This window comes from Lytechinus pictus, chromosome 10 (assembly GCF_037042905.1).
Source record: "Lytechinus pictus isolate F3 Inbred chromosome 10, Lp3.0, whole genome shotgun sequence".
Lineage (NCBI taxonomy): Eukaryota > Metazoa > Echinodermata > Echinoidea > Temnopleuroida > Toxopneustidae > Lytechinus > Lytechinus pictus.
The window spans coordinates 23,060,223-23,079,369 of NC_087254.1; the positions used below are offsets into that span (position 1 = coordinate 23,060,223).

General features: G+C 35.8%; 1 protein-coding gene across 1 annotated transcript; it reads right to left on the reverse strand.

The window, feature by feature from the left end:
• Nucleotides 1-325: 325 nt before the first annotated feature.
• LOC135155688 (transmembrane protein 11, mitochondrial-like) lies at nt 326-15,508 on the reverse strand. Its single transcript, XM_064105600.1, has 2 exons — nt 15,412-15,508; nt 326-5,784 (listed from the first exon to the last, which is right to left on the reverse strand). Exons 1-2 carry the CDS (start codon nt 15,426-15,428, stop codon nt 5,271-5,273), a joined length of 531 nt encoding a protein of 176 aa, XP_063961670.1. The 5' UTR covers nt 15,429-15,508; the 3' UTR covers nt 326-5,270.
• Nucleotides 15,509-19,147: the final 3,639 nt, after the last annotated feature.

Genomic DNA, 19,147 nt, shown 5'->3' on the forward strand with positions numbered 1-19,147 from the left:
ATTAGTGATCTCGACATTCAAATGCTCATAACTCTTCTATTGCTAGTCCTATTTAACTCAAACTTTTGTTGATCTTATTCTTTGATTTTTCTGCTTTCACAAAAGCTAACTTGCTCCAAGAGTTTCATTCTCCTTTAAGGAACAAAGACCTGAAAATTCTTGGGCAGGTACAATTTTCTTGATGAAACACATATCTTGATGTAAAAATTCATTATGCTCTCACACACACAGATAGAGGAAGTATACATGAATTTTTCTGAAAAGTGCGCTGTTGCTTGAAATCAAGTACTTGGAGACATAATAAACTGACTTTGCAAACCGAGGATTGAAAATGGGATGCTGACATTTAATCATACATAATCACATCTGATACCTGTTGCAAAAGAAAAGACATGGTATTGCTTTGATACCGGTGTTTATGACAGATACTCGGGAGAAGGGGGGGGGGCACTCAACTAGTGGTACATTGCATACTCATCAAGGAACAGAAAATAAAAATGTGTTAGGATACTTTTGCTTTTTCCGGGTAGGACATGATGCGTTTGTGTCAATGTGTCAAAAATTAAGAAGAAAACAAATAACTTCTTTTTCATTTGAGGTCTTGTTTCCCCGTATTGGTCTGGAGATTTCTGCAATTTGAAATTTCTTGACAAGGGGTGATTTATAGGCTTTACACCTGTTTAGGGGGGGGAAATTTTTACATAGAAACCACATGGAGTTACATGCAAAGGGTATCATTTAAATAATGAAAAATATGTGATAAGGTGTGTGTGTTTAAAAGGAATTAACATGTGTTCATGCATGTACACAGCAATGAACTGTAGTTTGAACTATCCCAGGGGGGGGGGGGCTACCTCCTTCCCCTGGGTCAGATGCATTCTCATCTTTCACTGATAAAACTTGTCCCCATTGTCCAAGCATGGACCTAGTCAGTCCATGGGATGCAGAGTAAATACTCCATCATACTGTACATGTACTCCATCAATCCCTTGCCTACTTGCACACTAGATGCACCTCTATAAAGCCTATGAGGATTTTTTAGTTGGCCACCAGGTCCACAACACAAAGACTGTTCATTAAGAGAATAAGAGGATTTCCTTGACAAATGTTTAGTTTCTGATAGTATATTTACACACACAGCATTTAAGCTATGGATACTTCTCTCATGTGCCAAGGTCAATTGTTATCTGATAAACAACACATGTAACTCAAACTATAATCGGATCAAACTGTATAGATCCAGACAACATGAAAACAATAGATTTTGGCATCAACATTTCATTAATTTTATGAGAAAATATAATAAGGGGACAGACCCTCCCCCCCCCCATCCCTAGCCTGTTAATTATGGTATCATGAGAATTGAATTGAATACACAAAAAACGTACTGTACCTATATCTGGACATTGCCGTGCTCCAAGGATGTACAAGTGTACTGTAGATACTGATCAGCTAGCCGTGACAGCAAGTTAACAAGATCTAAATCTTCATTAACTTCATTGATTTTGCAAGTTCAATATCAACAAATTCCACATCATTAACCAATGAACAGAAAATGCATCGACAGATTAAAAAGTGCTTGTATATGTATTCATGCAGAAACGGCACATTAAAATTCAATGTGCATTTGTATCTGGCAATCTATAGTTTTCAGCGTGACCTCAAAGTCCCCAATCCATGCATAATAAGCATACACAAGCACATAGAATTGTGCAATATCATTGGTGGAAACTTAAATTGGTGTGTTAATCTCATTCAAGTGTGGTTTTACATATATCTTCCTTGAAATCGATCTTAGCTGCAAAGGAAACAACCCTGGTTTACCTTATATTGGAACTAGACAGGAATTACATGTACATGTAGATGATTCAGACATCAATGGCTCCAATGAGAAATAACAATAATAATAATAATTGGCTTTTATATAGCGCTTCATCAATCTACGACTGCTCAAAGTGCTTCACAATTATTATTACCCGGTCACTGGATTCATAACTTTTTAGCAGCCTGTAAGGCGCACATAAACCAACCACAATGATGGTTGTTTCCTACCCGGAACCCAATTAGTACCTGGGTGAAAGTGGCAAAGTGTGGATTGACGCCTTGCCAAAGGACGCAAGGCCATGGTGGGATTCGAACACACGACCCTCTGATTAAAAGGTGAGAGTCAGAACCACTACACCACAGCGCTTACAGAAAGGTAAACCCTTATTTAAACTCAATGACCGGTATTCTGAAGTCAGGTTTAACATATAGGCCATGACCTAATTCATATTTCAAATGATGAAGAGAGCTATTTCAAGAATTATTCCAAGTCAATTATAAGTGTCAAATGAGCTGACAAATTGAATTTGTACTGTTAGATATACATGTACCTGTTGCAATTGTCTGTCCATAGTTAAACCACAGTTTTAGACCCGAGTTTACATTAAACCCGGATTTACATACAGTATATGGGCTTATGTAATAAGAGAAAAATACTAATCAAAATTTCAAAACATAAAAAAAAATTATGCAAGTAGCCTCTTAGAATTTTCAACGCTATATCAGAAATTATTTTAATAATACACATTACTTGAAGGTAAATGTACACATACTGACATACAGTGTATGCCTACATTGTACTTGCACATTACATGTGTAATTTGATGTTTGTTTTGACTACTGATACTGCTACATGAAGAATTTAATTCAAATACGATAAAATATGTAGACATAATACTGACAGTTTCAAACACAGAGAAAACATATATTTCTTCAAAAGAAAGTCCATATTAATGTCATTAAAGCACAAAATCAAATCCTGAAGTCTTAATATTTGCATGCAAAAGCTGTAGTGGTGTAGAATAAATGTCAGAAAATATTACTCGCAAATCAAAACTTTGTCATTTGAAATTGAGAAAGATAATTTTGAGGTAATTATTGGAGAAGTATGGATAAACTTTCTCCAATCTCTTTCGGCTCATATGCATCCTGTTAACATAGCTTGGCTTTTAATCCGAAGGATCTAAGTGTAGCTTAACCCATCATAGATGATCTATAGTGGATTAAAAGGGTGAATAATGAAATCCTCTTGATATCCTTACTAATCTGCAGATCATGAGAGATCATTTCATATGATTCATTCTTCATCATTTCTGTTATAATACAAGTTTTCAAGAGTTTTCAAGAATTGAATGCATTAGGTTGTATGGTTTATTAAAGACATTTTCTTTCACTTATTTATTACATATTGATTATTGATATATTTATAAATCATCAACTGGCTCATTGAAATATTCATGACATGCAAAAGATTATTGAAAACAAAATGTCATATTAAAGCTTGTTTTTCCTTTCGTGACATTTTAATTGTTTTGTTTGTCTGATTTTACTGAATCTATTCAAATCACATTATTTTCAGCCTGAAGTACGCCTTTAATCTTGTATCCAGTGCAGTAAAGTTGTTAAATACAGGAATGCACATACAGAGTGCATGTACCTAGTCAGTCTAAATATAACTGATGTGGATATTTCTGTCCACTATCACTATTTAATTTTCTGCTGGTATTAGGATTACCATATATATGTGGTCTTTTATTTTGGAGTATGTCCAGTACTTGTACATGTAGTACACCAAGACACATGCATCTACATGTAGGTATCATTTACTTAGTCCATCCTATACATTTGGTTTCTTTTCCTTTTTGGGGAGATTATTGCAAAAAGAGATATGTCAATTTTCAATCTGTACTAAAATACAGGGGGGTGGGACCTGAGATTCATGTAACACGTACATTTACATAACAATAGCTACATGTACATGTCGACTTTCCTATGACATACATGTTTCTAATATGAGAACGGATTGCTATTGAATTCATAAAAACATTGTTATGAGATGGCCATCATCAGTAGCGATCTGTTAGTGATGAGTGTAAAAAAATCACCACTCCTATCTTTTCAGAAATCTAGTGTCTCCCCATGCACCAAGTGTATAAATCCAAAGTGTCTTGACAGTTCACAAAGGAAACATCATTTTGTAGGCACTTTCCTTCCTGGAAGTGTTGACACTGGTCAATGTGACACAGGAATAGATTAAATGCCTGAGACTTGACTTCCTTCCCCTGATAAATATTCTTACAACGTCAGTTCAAGTGGCTTAAGAATTCTACACTGAGATAAATTCAGATACGATTAATTTAGAATTTTGTTAAAATTCTGTGCCAAACTGGACTAAAACAATCTAGTGGTATCAAATATTTCACATCAAATCACTTAGCAAATAGTGCATCATTTGGGCTCTAGCATCAACATAATGTACATGTATGCACCATTTCACATACAAGTGGACCCCGCATACAGCTCATTTTCAAAGAAACTGCTCAAGTTGAAAGAAAAATAAATTTAGGAAGACATGTGATCTCACAACGTGAACCAAACTTGAAATTTCTGGAAAAACTAAATACATGTACACTGTAGATCAAGATCAAGTCGGTTATTTTCAGACAAGCATGTACCTCCACTACGGTTGGGTGTTACAATGCTAAATATTAAAGGCCAAAAAGATGAAGGTTAACGTAAAGATATGTAGAGCATTGTAGGATGTACAGTAATCTTGAAACTGGTAGACAGCACCAAGCAACAGGTTTTTGGCACCAGCATACATGTATAATTTTATTTAAAAATTGCAATTCAAAAAGAGGACTTTTTACAATCAGAAAGTCCTTTGTTGTAAAATTAGTGTAGGATAGAGTATTGCCTTTGATGTACATAAAAAGAAATGACTAATGTAATGATTTCTTGGTTGAATAGTACCTTGGGACTTAGTAATCATAACAATAAAATGGTAAAATCTTGGGAATCTGAATTATCCAACTGTCTTCTTTGCACCAACGAGAACTAACAGACAATTCATTAGTCATACCTCACTGCATTTCAATGTTAGCATTAATGAACTGATTTGGACTACATGTAACAACCTTTGAAAGTGATCACACATTCGACACAACATATAAAATGACACACACATACTAGTAAAATAGTAGTAACTCAGACAATCATTCCAATAGCAAATCCATCATAACTTCATCTCTCAACAGTTTGTCTTTCTTGCAGGTATAATCCTTCATTAAATCCCAGCAATGGCAAGTTAGCCTGATTGATAATCACAGAACTCAATGTGAAATCATCACTATCAAGCTCCTCAACAATCAGTTCACATCTTCCTTTGGCGATAGATGCAATTAAAACTTTTAAAAGTACTAACACACTAACTCTGAAGCGTTGCGTTAGCGAATACACCATTGGTAGACTTTGTATGCCAAAAGAGCCGCTGCTAGCCCGGCTACAAAGTTGTGAAGAGCTTTCCTGTACTTATCGTCCTTTCTAACCAGAACTACGGGTGTCGCTGTCGTCAGGGAATGAAGCGGTAGCCGGGATAGATTCCGAGTGTCATACTCAACCTGATATTTACAGCATGGGTCCGACTGCCACGATACTCCGTACAGAAGAGCACAAGCCACGCTTACTGTCCCTGTCGGGAAAGTGATAAAGTTAACTGCCTGATGTGGTAGCAGGGCTGGGGCGACAAGGCAGGCCATGCCAGATAGGACGGATGTCTTATGTAAGCAGTTCCCTACGGTGATCCAACGAGCAGTCTCGTCTCCAAGATGAGCGGGTTCTATGATGATGATATTGCGTCTTGCCTCGAGGGCCTGGTCCAGCTCAAATTCGAAGTGTTCCCTCGCACTGCCATTGTCGTAGATGTTGTGAATGATAGCACAATCCACAGGCTGCATATCCCTGGAAGAAGAGACAAGAATTAAAATATATAGCATGAAATGACAGCAGCCCGTAAAGTGATGTGGTACATGTATCTGCACTATTGTAGCATTTTCTAAATTTATAACGAAGTTTGTGTGATATATCACAATCAGACCACATTATTTAGACAATAATCCTATGAATAACAAGTGGATATATTACATCTGGATGGATTTCTAAATTAAACTGGGTGGAGCTTAGACTTCCTGTAGTGTTTCACAATGCTGTTATTGCAGTGTGACCTTGGAAAATAATATAAGATTTTTATTTGCATGTTTGCAACGTGGCTTTTTGTATGGGACAGTAATAAAAATCATGTTTTTCCAAAAGAATGCAAGTGAAACTTGATTAATATGAAGACATAATGAAGTTGATCATATAGAATAAATTAATCAATCAAATATATAAACTTATGAGTAAAAACAAGTGGAATGCCTCTGACAGTCTCGCCTGAATTACGCGATTTGATATAGCAGCAGTGTTGACTTTGAAAACAGCTATTGAATAATAATTCACAAAAGGAAACATTCATATGATAATAAAATACTACGTCCATTGACCCAAAATGACCTTTGACCATAATCATGTGATCTAAGATGTGTGCAAAAAAAAATATATACTTGATAACCCTTATATCTATGTTTCATGAACTAGATCCATAAACTTTCTAAGTTATGATGCCAATTCAACAAATACCCCCAACATGACAAAAGTTCATTGACCATTAATAACCTTCGACCTTGGTCATGTGACATGCAATGTGCACAGGATGTTCAGCGATACTTGATTACTCGTATGTCCAAGTTTTATGAACTAGACCAATAAACTTTCAAAGTTATGATGGTAATTCAACAAATACCCCCAATTTGGCCAAAGTTCATTGACCCAAATTGACCTTTGACCTTAATCATGTGACCTGAAACTTGCACAGGATGTTCAGTGATACTTTATTACTCTTATGTCCAAGTTTTATGAACTAGACCAATACACTTTCAAAGTTATGATGGTAATTCAACAAATACCCCCAATTTGGCCAAAGTTCATTGACCCTAATTGACCTTTGACCTTGGTCATGTGACATGAAACTCAAGCAGGATGTTTAGTAATACTTGATTAATCTTATGTCCAAATTTCATGAACTAGGTCCATATATTTTTTAAGTTATGAGGACATTTCAAAAACTTAACCTTAGGTTAAGATTTGATGTTGATTCCACAACATGGTCTAAGTTCATTGACCCTAAATGACCTTTGACCTTGGTCATTTGACCTAAAACTCAAGCAGGATGTTCAGTAATACTTGATTAACCTTATGGCCAAGTTCCATGAACTAGATCCATATACTTTTTAAGTTATGCTGTCATTTCCAAAACTTAACCTTCGGTTAAGATTTGGTGTTGACGCTGCCATCGGAAAAGCGGCGCCTATAGGTGAGACAAAAACCGAGCACCCGGGCATCGCAAATTTGGTCTCAAATGATGCGCAAAAAAATAAGGGTTAATAATAAATATTGCATTAGGGGCCTACAACAGGCCTTAAATGCACACTCAGACCTAACTGAGAAAGAAAACAAGCATGTCTTACAATACATGTTCAGAAGAGTGTGAAATATACAATGTTTTTGACAAATCAGTCAAATAAGCAAAAAAAACCACACGATACAATAAAACTAAGATGTTAAACATGCTAAATCATTTATTTATTTTTATTTAATTTTCATTATAATTGTAATTTTTTTTTGCTGAGATTAATTTTAATCAATGAAAATTAATTGTTGGATCTTGGCTAACTTGATATGTGAAACAGGGAAACAAAACAAAAAATCTGCAGTAACAAAATAGCTAATTGAATTTAAGATACAGATTCGGCCTATAGCTTACGAATCCATCACAATCATTACAAATGAAGATAAGTTCATTAAAGAAAATATTATGGAAAGTCCATACAAAGAGGCGCATTTTAAATCGTTGGGTAGGCCCCTTTCGGCCCCTATCTCATGTTAAAGCAATAATGTAGTCTCTACTCCTTAACTTTGAAATGTTTAACATCTATATTTTTATATTCTTATATAAACTTCCATAAATGATAAGTGATCAACTTTAAAGCTAAACGAACGTAGTTGCAGTAAAACACTGATTTCGTAAGAAAGTCTGTAAAACCAAGGTAAAGTATTGATATATCATCGTGGATCTAGATCTGGTAGTTACATAAACTGAACTTTGTGAAATCATAATATCTAGGCTTCTAGCTAAAAAACGATCACACTGAAGATCGCCAACACACGTGGGACAGTGTATTATTATTGCTGGAATAAAGACCCCCATGGAAGTGAACGAATCCGCGCTTATTTTGCTTATTTCTCAGCAATTACACAATTTCTTCCAGAATCCTTTGGCACATATTTTTTATTCATACTAACAGACACTTTGGTGATCATTATATTAAATTCTGTAAAGTCATTTTGAGATCGTTCCCACAACTGGAATTTATCTTTAAATATGACCAACGTTTATGATCGTTGTCATTTTTAGCACTATTCCATTGCGGGATTAATCGATTCACACCCTTTTATATGTTTTAATTATTATTGCAAAGCACTACTTTATCCATTTGGACATGTTTGCAGCAATTTTCATATTTTCCTTGTCTTTGTGAGGTTTGTTTATACTCTAAACACTCACATTTGTATTTCTTGCGTTATATCTGACATAAAAAATAAATAAATCAGATTTTTCACACACAACCTCTCATATTTTCCTTTTTAGTCTCATACAATCAGACAGTCGATTTTGTTTACTCCATTCAAACCCTATTTTTACCTGAACAAATAACATATAAACGCATAATTTGCAAAATTATCATTATAAAATTTCTATAAAAATACATAATATTGAACTAATAAAATGTCGAAATTACTTAGTTAAATCAATTTTTATGTCGGACAAGGGTCTCTTTCGTTGAAATATCAATGAAAGGTGTCTCTAAAAGGACACCGTGTTCTAATAACGGATATAATGAAAATTTCAATTTTATCCAGTTATGTTTGTGAATCTTTAATGATTTTTCTCTTTTTACCTCATAGCGTAAGCTCCATACATCAATTCTACAATCAGTAATAAATAAAACATTATTTGATCTCCTTTTATTGAAATATATGATTTTATGAAAAGTCGTCATTCCGAAATAAAACGTTCAGGTGACGATGAACTTATGAAGACTAAATATTTTCCCGATACTATCGATATCAAACGATGTCGCGGACTTGGAAGACAAAATTGCCTTCGTGAAACGGAAAGCGCTGATTTGTCGCCAATCTTCCTATCTCGGAAGAATGGTCCTAGGACGTTCCTACGTATCGCTCAGGGGCCTGTTGCATGAAAGGGTCTTTCGTAGAACCATTCTACGTAAGAACGAGATATCGCTCAACTGTTTCACAAAGCCATTTACTTGCCACCACTAATCATGAACTCGAACAGGTTTCAGAATGGATCAAAGCCAATAAATTATCACTTAATCTTCAAAAAACAAACTATATGCTCTTCAGTAATATTATAGATGATCTTCCAGGCAATGTTATTTTTGAAAATACTAGCATACAAAGAGTTAACAGTACTAAGTTTCTTGGTATAACTATTGACAGCAATTTATCCTGGAAGGAACACGTAGATCACATTTGTAAAATAATTTCGAGAAATATTGGTATCATAAACAAAGTAAAAATTTTCTTCCCAACCCATATATTATTTAATTTGTATTCAACTTTGGTTCTGCCGCACTTAAACTATGGCATAATAGCTTGGGGGAATTGTGCTGACTACCTCGTCAACAGAATTCTACTTTTACAGAAAAAGGCTTTGCGTATTATTTGTCATACAGATTTTCGTGCACACACTGATGTACTTTTCTACAATCATAAAATTTTGAAGGTCGGTGATTTATATAGTTATAATCTTGGAAAGCTTATGTATACTTTAGATAGAAATGAACTACCAAATATTTTTTATTCCATGTTCACTAAAAATGTCAATATTCATCATTATCCAACAAGGTCCGCCAGACTTTTTCACCCACCAAGAGCTAGAACCATCCTTCTGAATAAAACATTTATTTTTACCGGTACACAACTTTGGAACTCTCTTTTGGAATCCGTGCGCAATAAACCGACACATTTTAGTTTCAGTAATGGGTTAAAGAAAATTCTTCTCCACAAATATAAACCGCAGATATCCAACGTCTCTACTTAAGCAGCATTCTCTTTTTTTTTTTTTTTTTTTTTCTTATTTTCTATTCCCCTCTCCTCACATTTTCATCTTCTCTTTTTATTCGTAATGTGCAGATTTCTTGTTTGTTTTGTCTGTTCTGGTCTTTTGGCTTGTTATCTGTAGTGTTTGTTTTGTTTTTTTGTTTCTCTGTCCTGTTTTGTCCTGTCTTGTCCTCTTCGGTACACTGTCTTTGTTTTGTTTTGTGTTTTTTTCTCTGTTAATATTCCCTCTTGTCTTGTTAAATTTATCTTACATACAATATTTGAATCGTTATCTTGTATATATATATATATTTGTATACCATGGGTATGAATATATTGTCTTGATTGTATTAATTTTTGTATATTGTATAAACATACGAAGCTTGACCCCATTAGTAGTCTTCAAATATTTTATTGAACATTGTTAATTTATATTTGTATTTGATAAATTTTAATCAGTTATTTATTTCAGGGGACTCACATAAACAAGCGAAGCTTTCCAGTGAGTTCCCTTTTTTTCATTTCTGTTATTCATATTGTGTTTTGTTCCTACTTACTTTGTCAATTGTTTGAAATGAAGAAAAAAATAAATTCAATCAATCAATCAATCAATCAAAGCCGATTTGGGCGATACGAAGAATGGTCCTTGGAAAGACACCTCCAGACATGTCCTACGTAGGCATGATCTTCTTTGCACACCGCCCGCCACCGTCGGCATTGAGAGAAAATGCGTTTATGGCAAGCCACACTGACATATCACCTTTAAACATTTTTTGGGTTGCACACTGATGCATTTTATCTTGGATGGCGCCAAGTTATTTTTTATATGGGGGCTAGTTGTCATCAATTTCAGGTCGTCTTTTTGTACGGCAAGACGACCCAAAACGGAAGTCATTTTAACTTTAATTCTGGGGTATTATGTCCAGGGGTAATGTGGGCCCAAATATTTTTTTAATGTTTTCTTTTATTCTCCCTCTGTCCTATCCCCACACCATTTCCATTATTTTTTCTTTGAAATATCGAAATGGGCGGCACTATCTTTCTGACCCCTCATGCTTTCTCATTATAGATAATTAAACAACATAAACACAAATTTCTTTAAAAGAAAAAAAAACTAGGTAAAAAACGTGTTTATAACGTTCAGCAAAAAAAAACACGATACAAAACTAAAATGTTAAACATGGTAAATCATTTATCTATTTTTATTTCATTTTCATTAAAATTATTTTTTTTGCTGAGATTAATTTTAATAAACGATAATTACTTGTCGGATTTGGGCTAACTTGAGATGTGAAACAGTGAACAAAAAATCTGCAGTAACAAAATAGCTAATTGAATTTAAGATACAGATTAGGTCTATAGCTTTCGAATCCATCACAATCATTACAAATGAAGATAAGTTCATTAAAGAAAAGATTATGGAAAGTCCATAGGAAGAGGCGCATTTTAAATCGTAGGATAGACTCCTTTCGGCCCATAATAATGTAGTCTCTGCTCCTCAACTTTGAAATGTTGAACATATAATATATTTTTTATATTCTTAAACCTTATATTCTTATATAAGCTTCCATAAATTAAGTGATCAACTTTAAAGATGACCAACATTTATGATCATTGTAATTTGTTAGCGTTATTTCTGTAAATATTATTTTTTTCCATTGCGGATTGCACACCTTTTTGTATGTTTTAATCATTATGGCAAAGCACTACCTGGTAATTTATCCACTTGGACATATTTGCAGCAATTTTCATATTTTCCTTATCTTCGGTTACTCATCATGCAACTGAGGTATATTTATACTCTAAACACTCACATTTGTATTTCTTGCGTTATATCTGTAAAATAAAATAAATAAATTAGATTTTTCACAGGCAGCCTCTCATATTTTCCTTTTTAGTCTCACACAATCAGACACTGTAGATTTTGTTTACTCCATTCAAACCCTATTTTTACCTCAACAGATTAACATATTAACGCATACTTCGCAAAATCATTATATATCTAGGCTATGTATTCTATAAAAGTACAGAATAAAAAATTATTGAACTAGGGGGCCTAATAAAATTAGTTAGTTAAATCAATTTTTATGTCGGACAAGGGTCTCTTTCGTTGAAATATCAATGAAAGGTGTCTCTAAAAGGACACCGTCTTCTAAATAAGGGAAATAATGAAAATTTCGATTTTATCCAGTTATATTTGAGAATCTTGATTTTTTTTCTTTTTTTACCTCATAATTTTAAAGTAAGCTCCATACATCAATATTGTGACACAATCAGTAATAATAAATAAAACATTATTTGATCCCCTTTTATTGAAATAGCCTATATGATTTTATGAAAAGTCGTCATTCCGAAATTGGGTTCAGGTGACGATGAAGACTAAATAATTTTCCGATAGGGCCTACTATCGATATCAAACGATGTCGCGGACTTGAAAGACAAAATTGCCTTCGTGAAACGGAAAGCGCTGATTTGTCGCCAATCTTCCTATCTCGGAAGAATTGTACTAGGACGTTCCTACGCATCGCTCATCTCGTCATGCAACAGGCCCCATCTCGTCTAACCCAGAGAGCTCCCGCCCGCGCAGCGGGCGGGAGCCCAGAAGCTCACAGTGTATTCTACCATTGCCACCGAACAAGGGTGATTTATGGTCTAAATATTTCTCCAAATGAATTGTGAAAACAAAAAGTGTACAATTACCACGATTATATGGATGAAGGTCTAGCGAGTGGCAGATTCCTGACATCTGAGCACAGTCTGGAACCTCAAAAAAACCAAAAGTTCTCTCCTTCTACCCAGTCTCGATCGGCCGTTTTGTTACGATTTTTAACAAAAATGGCCGATCGAGACGGGGTAGAAGCAGAGAACTTTTCGTTTTTTTGAGGTTCCAGACTGTGCTCAGATGTCAGGAATCTGCCACTCGCTAGACCTCGCATCCATATAATCGTGGTAATTGTACACTTTTTGTTTTCACAATTCATTTGGAGAAATATTTAGACCATAAATCACCCTTGTCCGGTGGCAATGGTAGAATACACTGTGAGCTTCTGGGCTCCCGCCCGCTGCGCGGACGGGAGCTCTCTGGGTTACATCTCGTCATGCAACAGACCCCAGGGGCCTGTTGCATGAAAGGGTCTTTCGTAGAACCATTCTACGTAAGAACGAGATATCGCTCAACTGTTTCACAAAGCCGATTTGGGCGATACGAAGAATGGTCCTTGGAAAGACACCTCCAGACATGTCCTACGTAGGCATGATCTTCTTTGCACACCGCCCGCCACCGTCGGTATTGAGAGAAAATGCATTTACGGCAAGCCACACTGACATATCACCTCTAAACATTTTTTTGGTTGCACTCTGATGCATTTGATCTGGGATGGCGCCAAGTTATTTTTTATATGGGGGCTAGTTGTCATCAATTTCAGGTCGTCTTTTTGCACGGCAGGACGACCAAAAACGGATGTCATTTTAACTTCTCCGGGGTACATGTAATATTCCCGGGGGTAATGTATAGGGCCAAATATTTTTTTTAATATGTTTTCTTCTATTCTCCCTCCGTCTTATCCCCACCCCTTTTCTATTAAAAAAATAAACATGAAATACTTAAAATGGGCGGCACTATATCTCTTTAGCCGACCCCTCATGCTTTCTCATTAAAGATAAACAACAAATTTCTTTAAAAGAAATTATGTAAGGTAAAACACGTGTTAAAAAACATTTAGCAAAAAAAAAACAAGACAAACAAAACTAAGATGTTAAACATGCTAAATCATTTATTCATTTTTATTTTATTTTCATTATAATTATTTTTTTTGCCGAGATTTATTTTAATCAATGAAAATTAATTGTTGGATTTGAAACGTACAGTGAAACAAAACAAAAAAACCTGCAGCTAATATTGAATTTAAGATACAGATTAAGCCTATAGCTTACGAATCCATCACAATCATTACAAATGAAGATAAGTTCATTAAAGAAAAGATTATGGAAAGTCCATCGAAGAGGCGCACTTTAAATCTTAGGGTAGGCCCCAAGCCCCTTTCGGCCCTTATGTCATAGCATATAATCTCTATACTCCTTAACTTTGAAATGTTGAACATATATATTTTTTATGTTAATTCTTAAACCTTTTATTCTTATATAAACTTCCATAAATTAAGTGATCATCTTTAAATATGACCAGCGTTTATGATCGTTGTCATATTTAGCATTATTTCTGTAAAAGTATTTTTTCCATTGCGGATTGATTAACACCCTTTTCTATGTTTTAATTATTATTGCAAAGTACTACTTTATCCACTTGGACATGTTTGCAGCAATTTTCATATTTTCATTTTCTTCTGTTACTCATCATGCAACTGAGGTATGTTTATACTCTAAACACTCACATTTGTATTTCTTGCGTTATATCTGATAAATAAAATAAACAAATTAGATTTTTCACACGCAGCCTCTCATATTTTCCTTTTTAGTCTCATACAATCAGACACTGTTGATTTTGTTTACTCCATTCAAACCCTATATTTACCTCAACAAATAACATATTAACGCATAATTTGCAAAATTATCATTATATACAAGTATTCTATAAAGATACAGAATATTTAACTAATAAATGTCGAAATTACTTAGTTAAATCAATTTTTATGTCGGACAAGGGTCTCTTTCGTTGAAATATCAATAAAAGGTGTCTCTAAAAAGACACCGTGTTCTAAATAAGGGAAATAATGAAAATTTCGATTTTATTTAGTTATGTTTGTGAATCTTCAAAGTTTTTTCTCTTTTAACCTCATAAAGTAAGGTCCATACATCAATTCTACTATCAGTAATAAATAAAACATTCTTTGATCTCCTACTATTGAAATATCGGATTTTATGTAAAGTCGTCATTCAGAAATAAAAGGTTCAGGTGACGATGAAGACTAAATATTTTTCCGATACTATCGATATCAAACGATGTCGCGGACTTGGAAGACAAGATTGCCTTCGTGAAACGGAAAGCGCTGATTTGTCGCCAATCTTCCTATCTCGGAAGAATGGTCCTAGGACGTTCCTACGTATCGCTCATCTCGTCATGCAACAGGCCCCTGAGGAACAACCAACATAACAGAGACCGAAGCTTTTGGTCTGAGTAAAACTTAAAAAAGTTAGGCCGGAGGAGCGGGATCGGAAAAAGGCATTTTGCGGCGCGCGACATCGACAATCAGTGGCTAAAGTCTATTTCACGCTTTAAAAGTTGAAAAATAACGCATGATTCCGACTAATTTACCCAGTAATATAATTGCAAAAGAAATCAAGAAATTTAAGGCAAATAACCTGATGGTAGTTAGGCATGAAAATCATAAAATTTCAAGTAATTTATACCTTTCTGCCTCCGCCATTGTGCAAGTAAATGAGCGAGCTGGCTCAGTTAGCTGACCATACACGCTTTACCCGTAGATGGCGCGCTAGCACTAGAGCCGAGCTAGCCGGCCCCCGGCGCGCGCGCGGCATGCAGCTTCCCTGTCAGATCTTGTACAAAATCCCGAGGTAATCCGAAATTAGATGACTGATATGAAATTATCATTGAATATATCTATTTGCATGGGTGTCGATCACGGGGGGGATGGGGGGATATATCCCCCCCAATATTTCAAGTGGGGGGGATGGCCTGTATTATCATCCCCCCCCCAAGAATTTAGGGTAGAAAAATTATAATAATGATGATGAAAAAATGAAAAGTTTGATCATGATGATTATAGTGATGATTATAGTATGCCATCAATCAGTTTGTTTCCCTCGCAATTTGTGTATATTGTTATTAAATTAAAACATTCTTTTTCAGGACTATTAAACAGATGGGTGGAAGTTCAAGATGAAAAAGAATGAAATGTTTATGTATATGATATTTTTTAACACATGACATAAAAGGACACCAACGAAAAACAACTTTTGTTGATAGGGTGTTCCATCCCACCAGTGGTGAATGAATTAATTTTAATAAATCAATTAATTCAAAAGGGTGGAAAAACAAACGGTAGTAAAAGGGTGGCAAGATAATTCGTCTAAGGAATGACCATATAGCTATTAGAGTAATAGCCCCACCAATGAAAATATTTGGGGGGAACATATCGTTTTGCCCCCTCCCAATAATTCCGCATGTGCAACTAAAAATAAAATAAGATTGTAATGCTACACTGAAACCAGCAAGCGAGATTAAGATACCAACTCGATTTTGATCTAAAATCGTGCTCAAAATGTCTGCTTTTCAGATCGGAATATAACATTTTTCAGCTCGCGCTTCGCGCTCGCATCATTTCTGTACCAAAACCCCATACTTTTCATGATTAAATAGGTGAATAGAATGTTCCGTTTTCAGTTCTATACCTCAAAAGAACTCCCGCTTCGATTTGCAATAATCTTTTAGTGGATATATATCTTGTTCTTTATTAAAAGCGTCCATTAAATTGTCTTTTTGTCCAGATCGAAATATTAAAATTTTCAGCTAACGCTTTGCGCTCGCATCTATTGTTCTTCTAGATACCCATCTTAATCATTGGTACCAAAAGTGCTTAGAATATCAAGCTTTCACGTCAGAATATAAAGAAATTTTAGCTCGCTCTCTAGTGAGATACATGTATCTATGCTCCTCATGAGTTACTACAAGCAAACCTAAACAGGTACATTTTTCCTGTTTTCATGTCATACTAAAAATTTTCAGCTCGCGCTTCGCGCTCGCATTGTTGGTGAGGTTGAGATATGTGTCTCTTTCTCATGATTCATATATATATAAAATATAGGCCTATGTGTGGGGGTGTAGGGGTGTGTGGGTGAGTTTGTTCGTTTTATATGATCGAGCGTCTTTGGAACGTTGATTCATGATTTTGCCCCCCCCCCCCAATCTGAAAAATGGATCGATGCCCCTGTGTATACATCATGCTCAATCAACAGATCACTATGTACATGTTCCAGATAATTTTTATCATTTTTTCTTTCGTATGAGTTTAGAATAGGCTTACTTGTAACACAAATTGAATTTTAAAAAAAAATTATATAAGTACAGTACACTACAACAATGAAGGAATTTCCAAGAACACCATGCATATAAGTCACTCCCAAATGTCCTAACTTGTGATTTTAGTGGGGGTAATGTTGAAAGATCCCCATCCACAAGAACTTTTGTGTCATCATCCCCCCCAACCAAGAATACTGATCGACACCCATGTCTATTTGCCTTCACAAGAATATAAAAGAGAAACTTCTTATTGTTTAATCATTTAATTCATTTCCCTTTCTTACTAATCATGCTATTGCATTTCATAGGCCTAGCTATTTCGGAATGATTTGTTCAGTTTTCTCAAATTTTCTTCTTTCGTTCCTTTTTCCGCTTTCCTTCCTTTTCCATTAAAAAAAATAATTTTTTCTTCGTTTTCTTTTCACTTTTCCCTTTCCCTTTTCTTTTCCTTTTCCTTTTCCTTTTCCCTTTCCCTTTCCCTTTCCCTTTCCCTTTCCCTTTCCCTTTCCCTTTCCCTTTCCCTTTCCCTTTCCCTTTCCCTTTCCCTTTCCCTTTCCCTTTCCCTTTCCCTTTCCCTTTCCCTTTCCCTTTCCCTTTCCCTTTCCCTTTCCCTTTCCCTTTCCCTTTCCCTTTCCCTTTCCCTTTCCCTTTCCCTTTCCCTTTCCCTTTCCCTTTCCCTTTCCCTTTCCCTTTCCCTTTCCCTTTCCCTTTCCCTAATTTTATCTGTCCCGCTTCCCGGCCGGAAGGCCGGCAGCTAGGGGGGCAGTTCGCCCCCCCCCTGCAGGGGCCGCGAAAGGGGGGGGGGGGCTGGAGGGGCTTCAGTCCCCCACTTTTTTCAAAAACCGTGTACAAAAACGTAAAAAATACCATATGATTGTGATTTTTTGCATTGTCAACCCCCCCCTCCCACTTTTGGCTCAGCCTGGCCCCCACTTTCAAAACCGTTCCGCGGCCCCTGCCCTGCCCCCCGCCTGTTACGCCACTGTCAATAGCCTACAATGATATTGATCACAAAGTCATATTACACTCCCTAGTTATCATCACATGATCTTATCAGAATTATTATTATTTTCATTTAACCGTAAGTTATTGGGGATCGATATATCCCCCCCCCCCCTCGGGATCGACACTGGCAACAACTCAATCGGCTCATTCAAAATCGTCTGCATTTTGTTCTAACCCAAAATGTCCTTTATGTTCTTTAACATAAGAATAAAGCTAAATTTGCTGATCGGGAAAAATGTCGAATACCCCCCCCCCCCCTATTGGACCCACTCCTGTTGCAGATCACAATATAAACGACCGAGAGACCTCGTGGTCTTTCTTCTCCTTGGTATCTTTTGCTGTTCCTCCCCCTTTTACCCCCCTTCACTACTTGAAAAATCAATCGTAGACAATTGTTCTATGATTATTGCTAAGCTTTGTGTTACAGGCCCCAGGTCAGGCCGGGTGACGATTCCCCTTATAGTCTGGTCTGTTAGCGAAATTATGTGGACACGGTGGACAAAAGCGTGATTTTTTCTCCAGACCTTTGTTTATGTATACGAGTTAAGAATGGGGTATGCTCCAAAAAATCTGGCTGCAGGAACAGAGAAAAAATGGGTGAAAATGTCAGAATTTATGAGTTTAGATTGGTCTGATATATAGACTAGCGCTAGTGCAAAACTCAATAGCAGTGCATTATTTTGCATTGGATTAGTTCTTGAATTCAGACCCTTTTTGAACAGATCTTCTGCTTGTCCTCGCATCTCAATGCACCAAATATCTGAAAGCAGATGGATGCTAAACAAGCCGAAGGGTGACGGTGAAGAGGGTTGAATGTTGGTGTGTATGTACATATTTTGGTCTTGGGGTAAAGATGTGCAATACATGTTTTTTGCATGTGTTGGAAATTGTGTTGCCATGGTAACAGTGTATCATTGCAAAAATAAGGTAAAAATCTTGCAGTTAGAACTACTTCCTCTGTTTTCATCCGATTCTCATGAAATTTGGCACACACATTGGTCTTGAGGTGAAGATGTCTAAGACACATATTTGTGTGTCTTTCAGAAATCTTGTTGCCATGGTAACAACATATCATATGGTGAAAATTGGGAAAAAGACTTA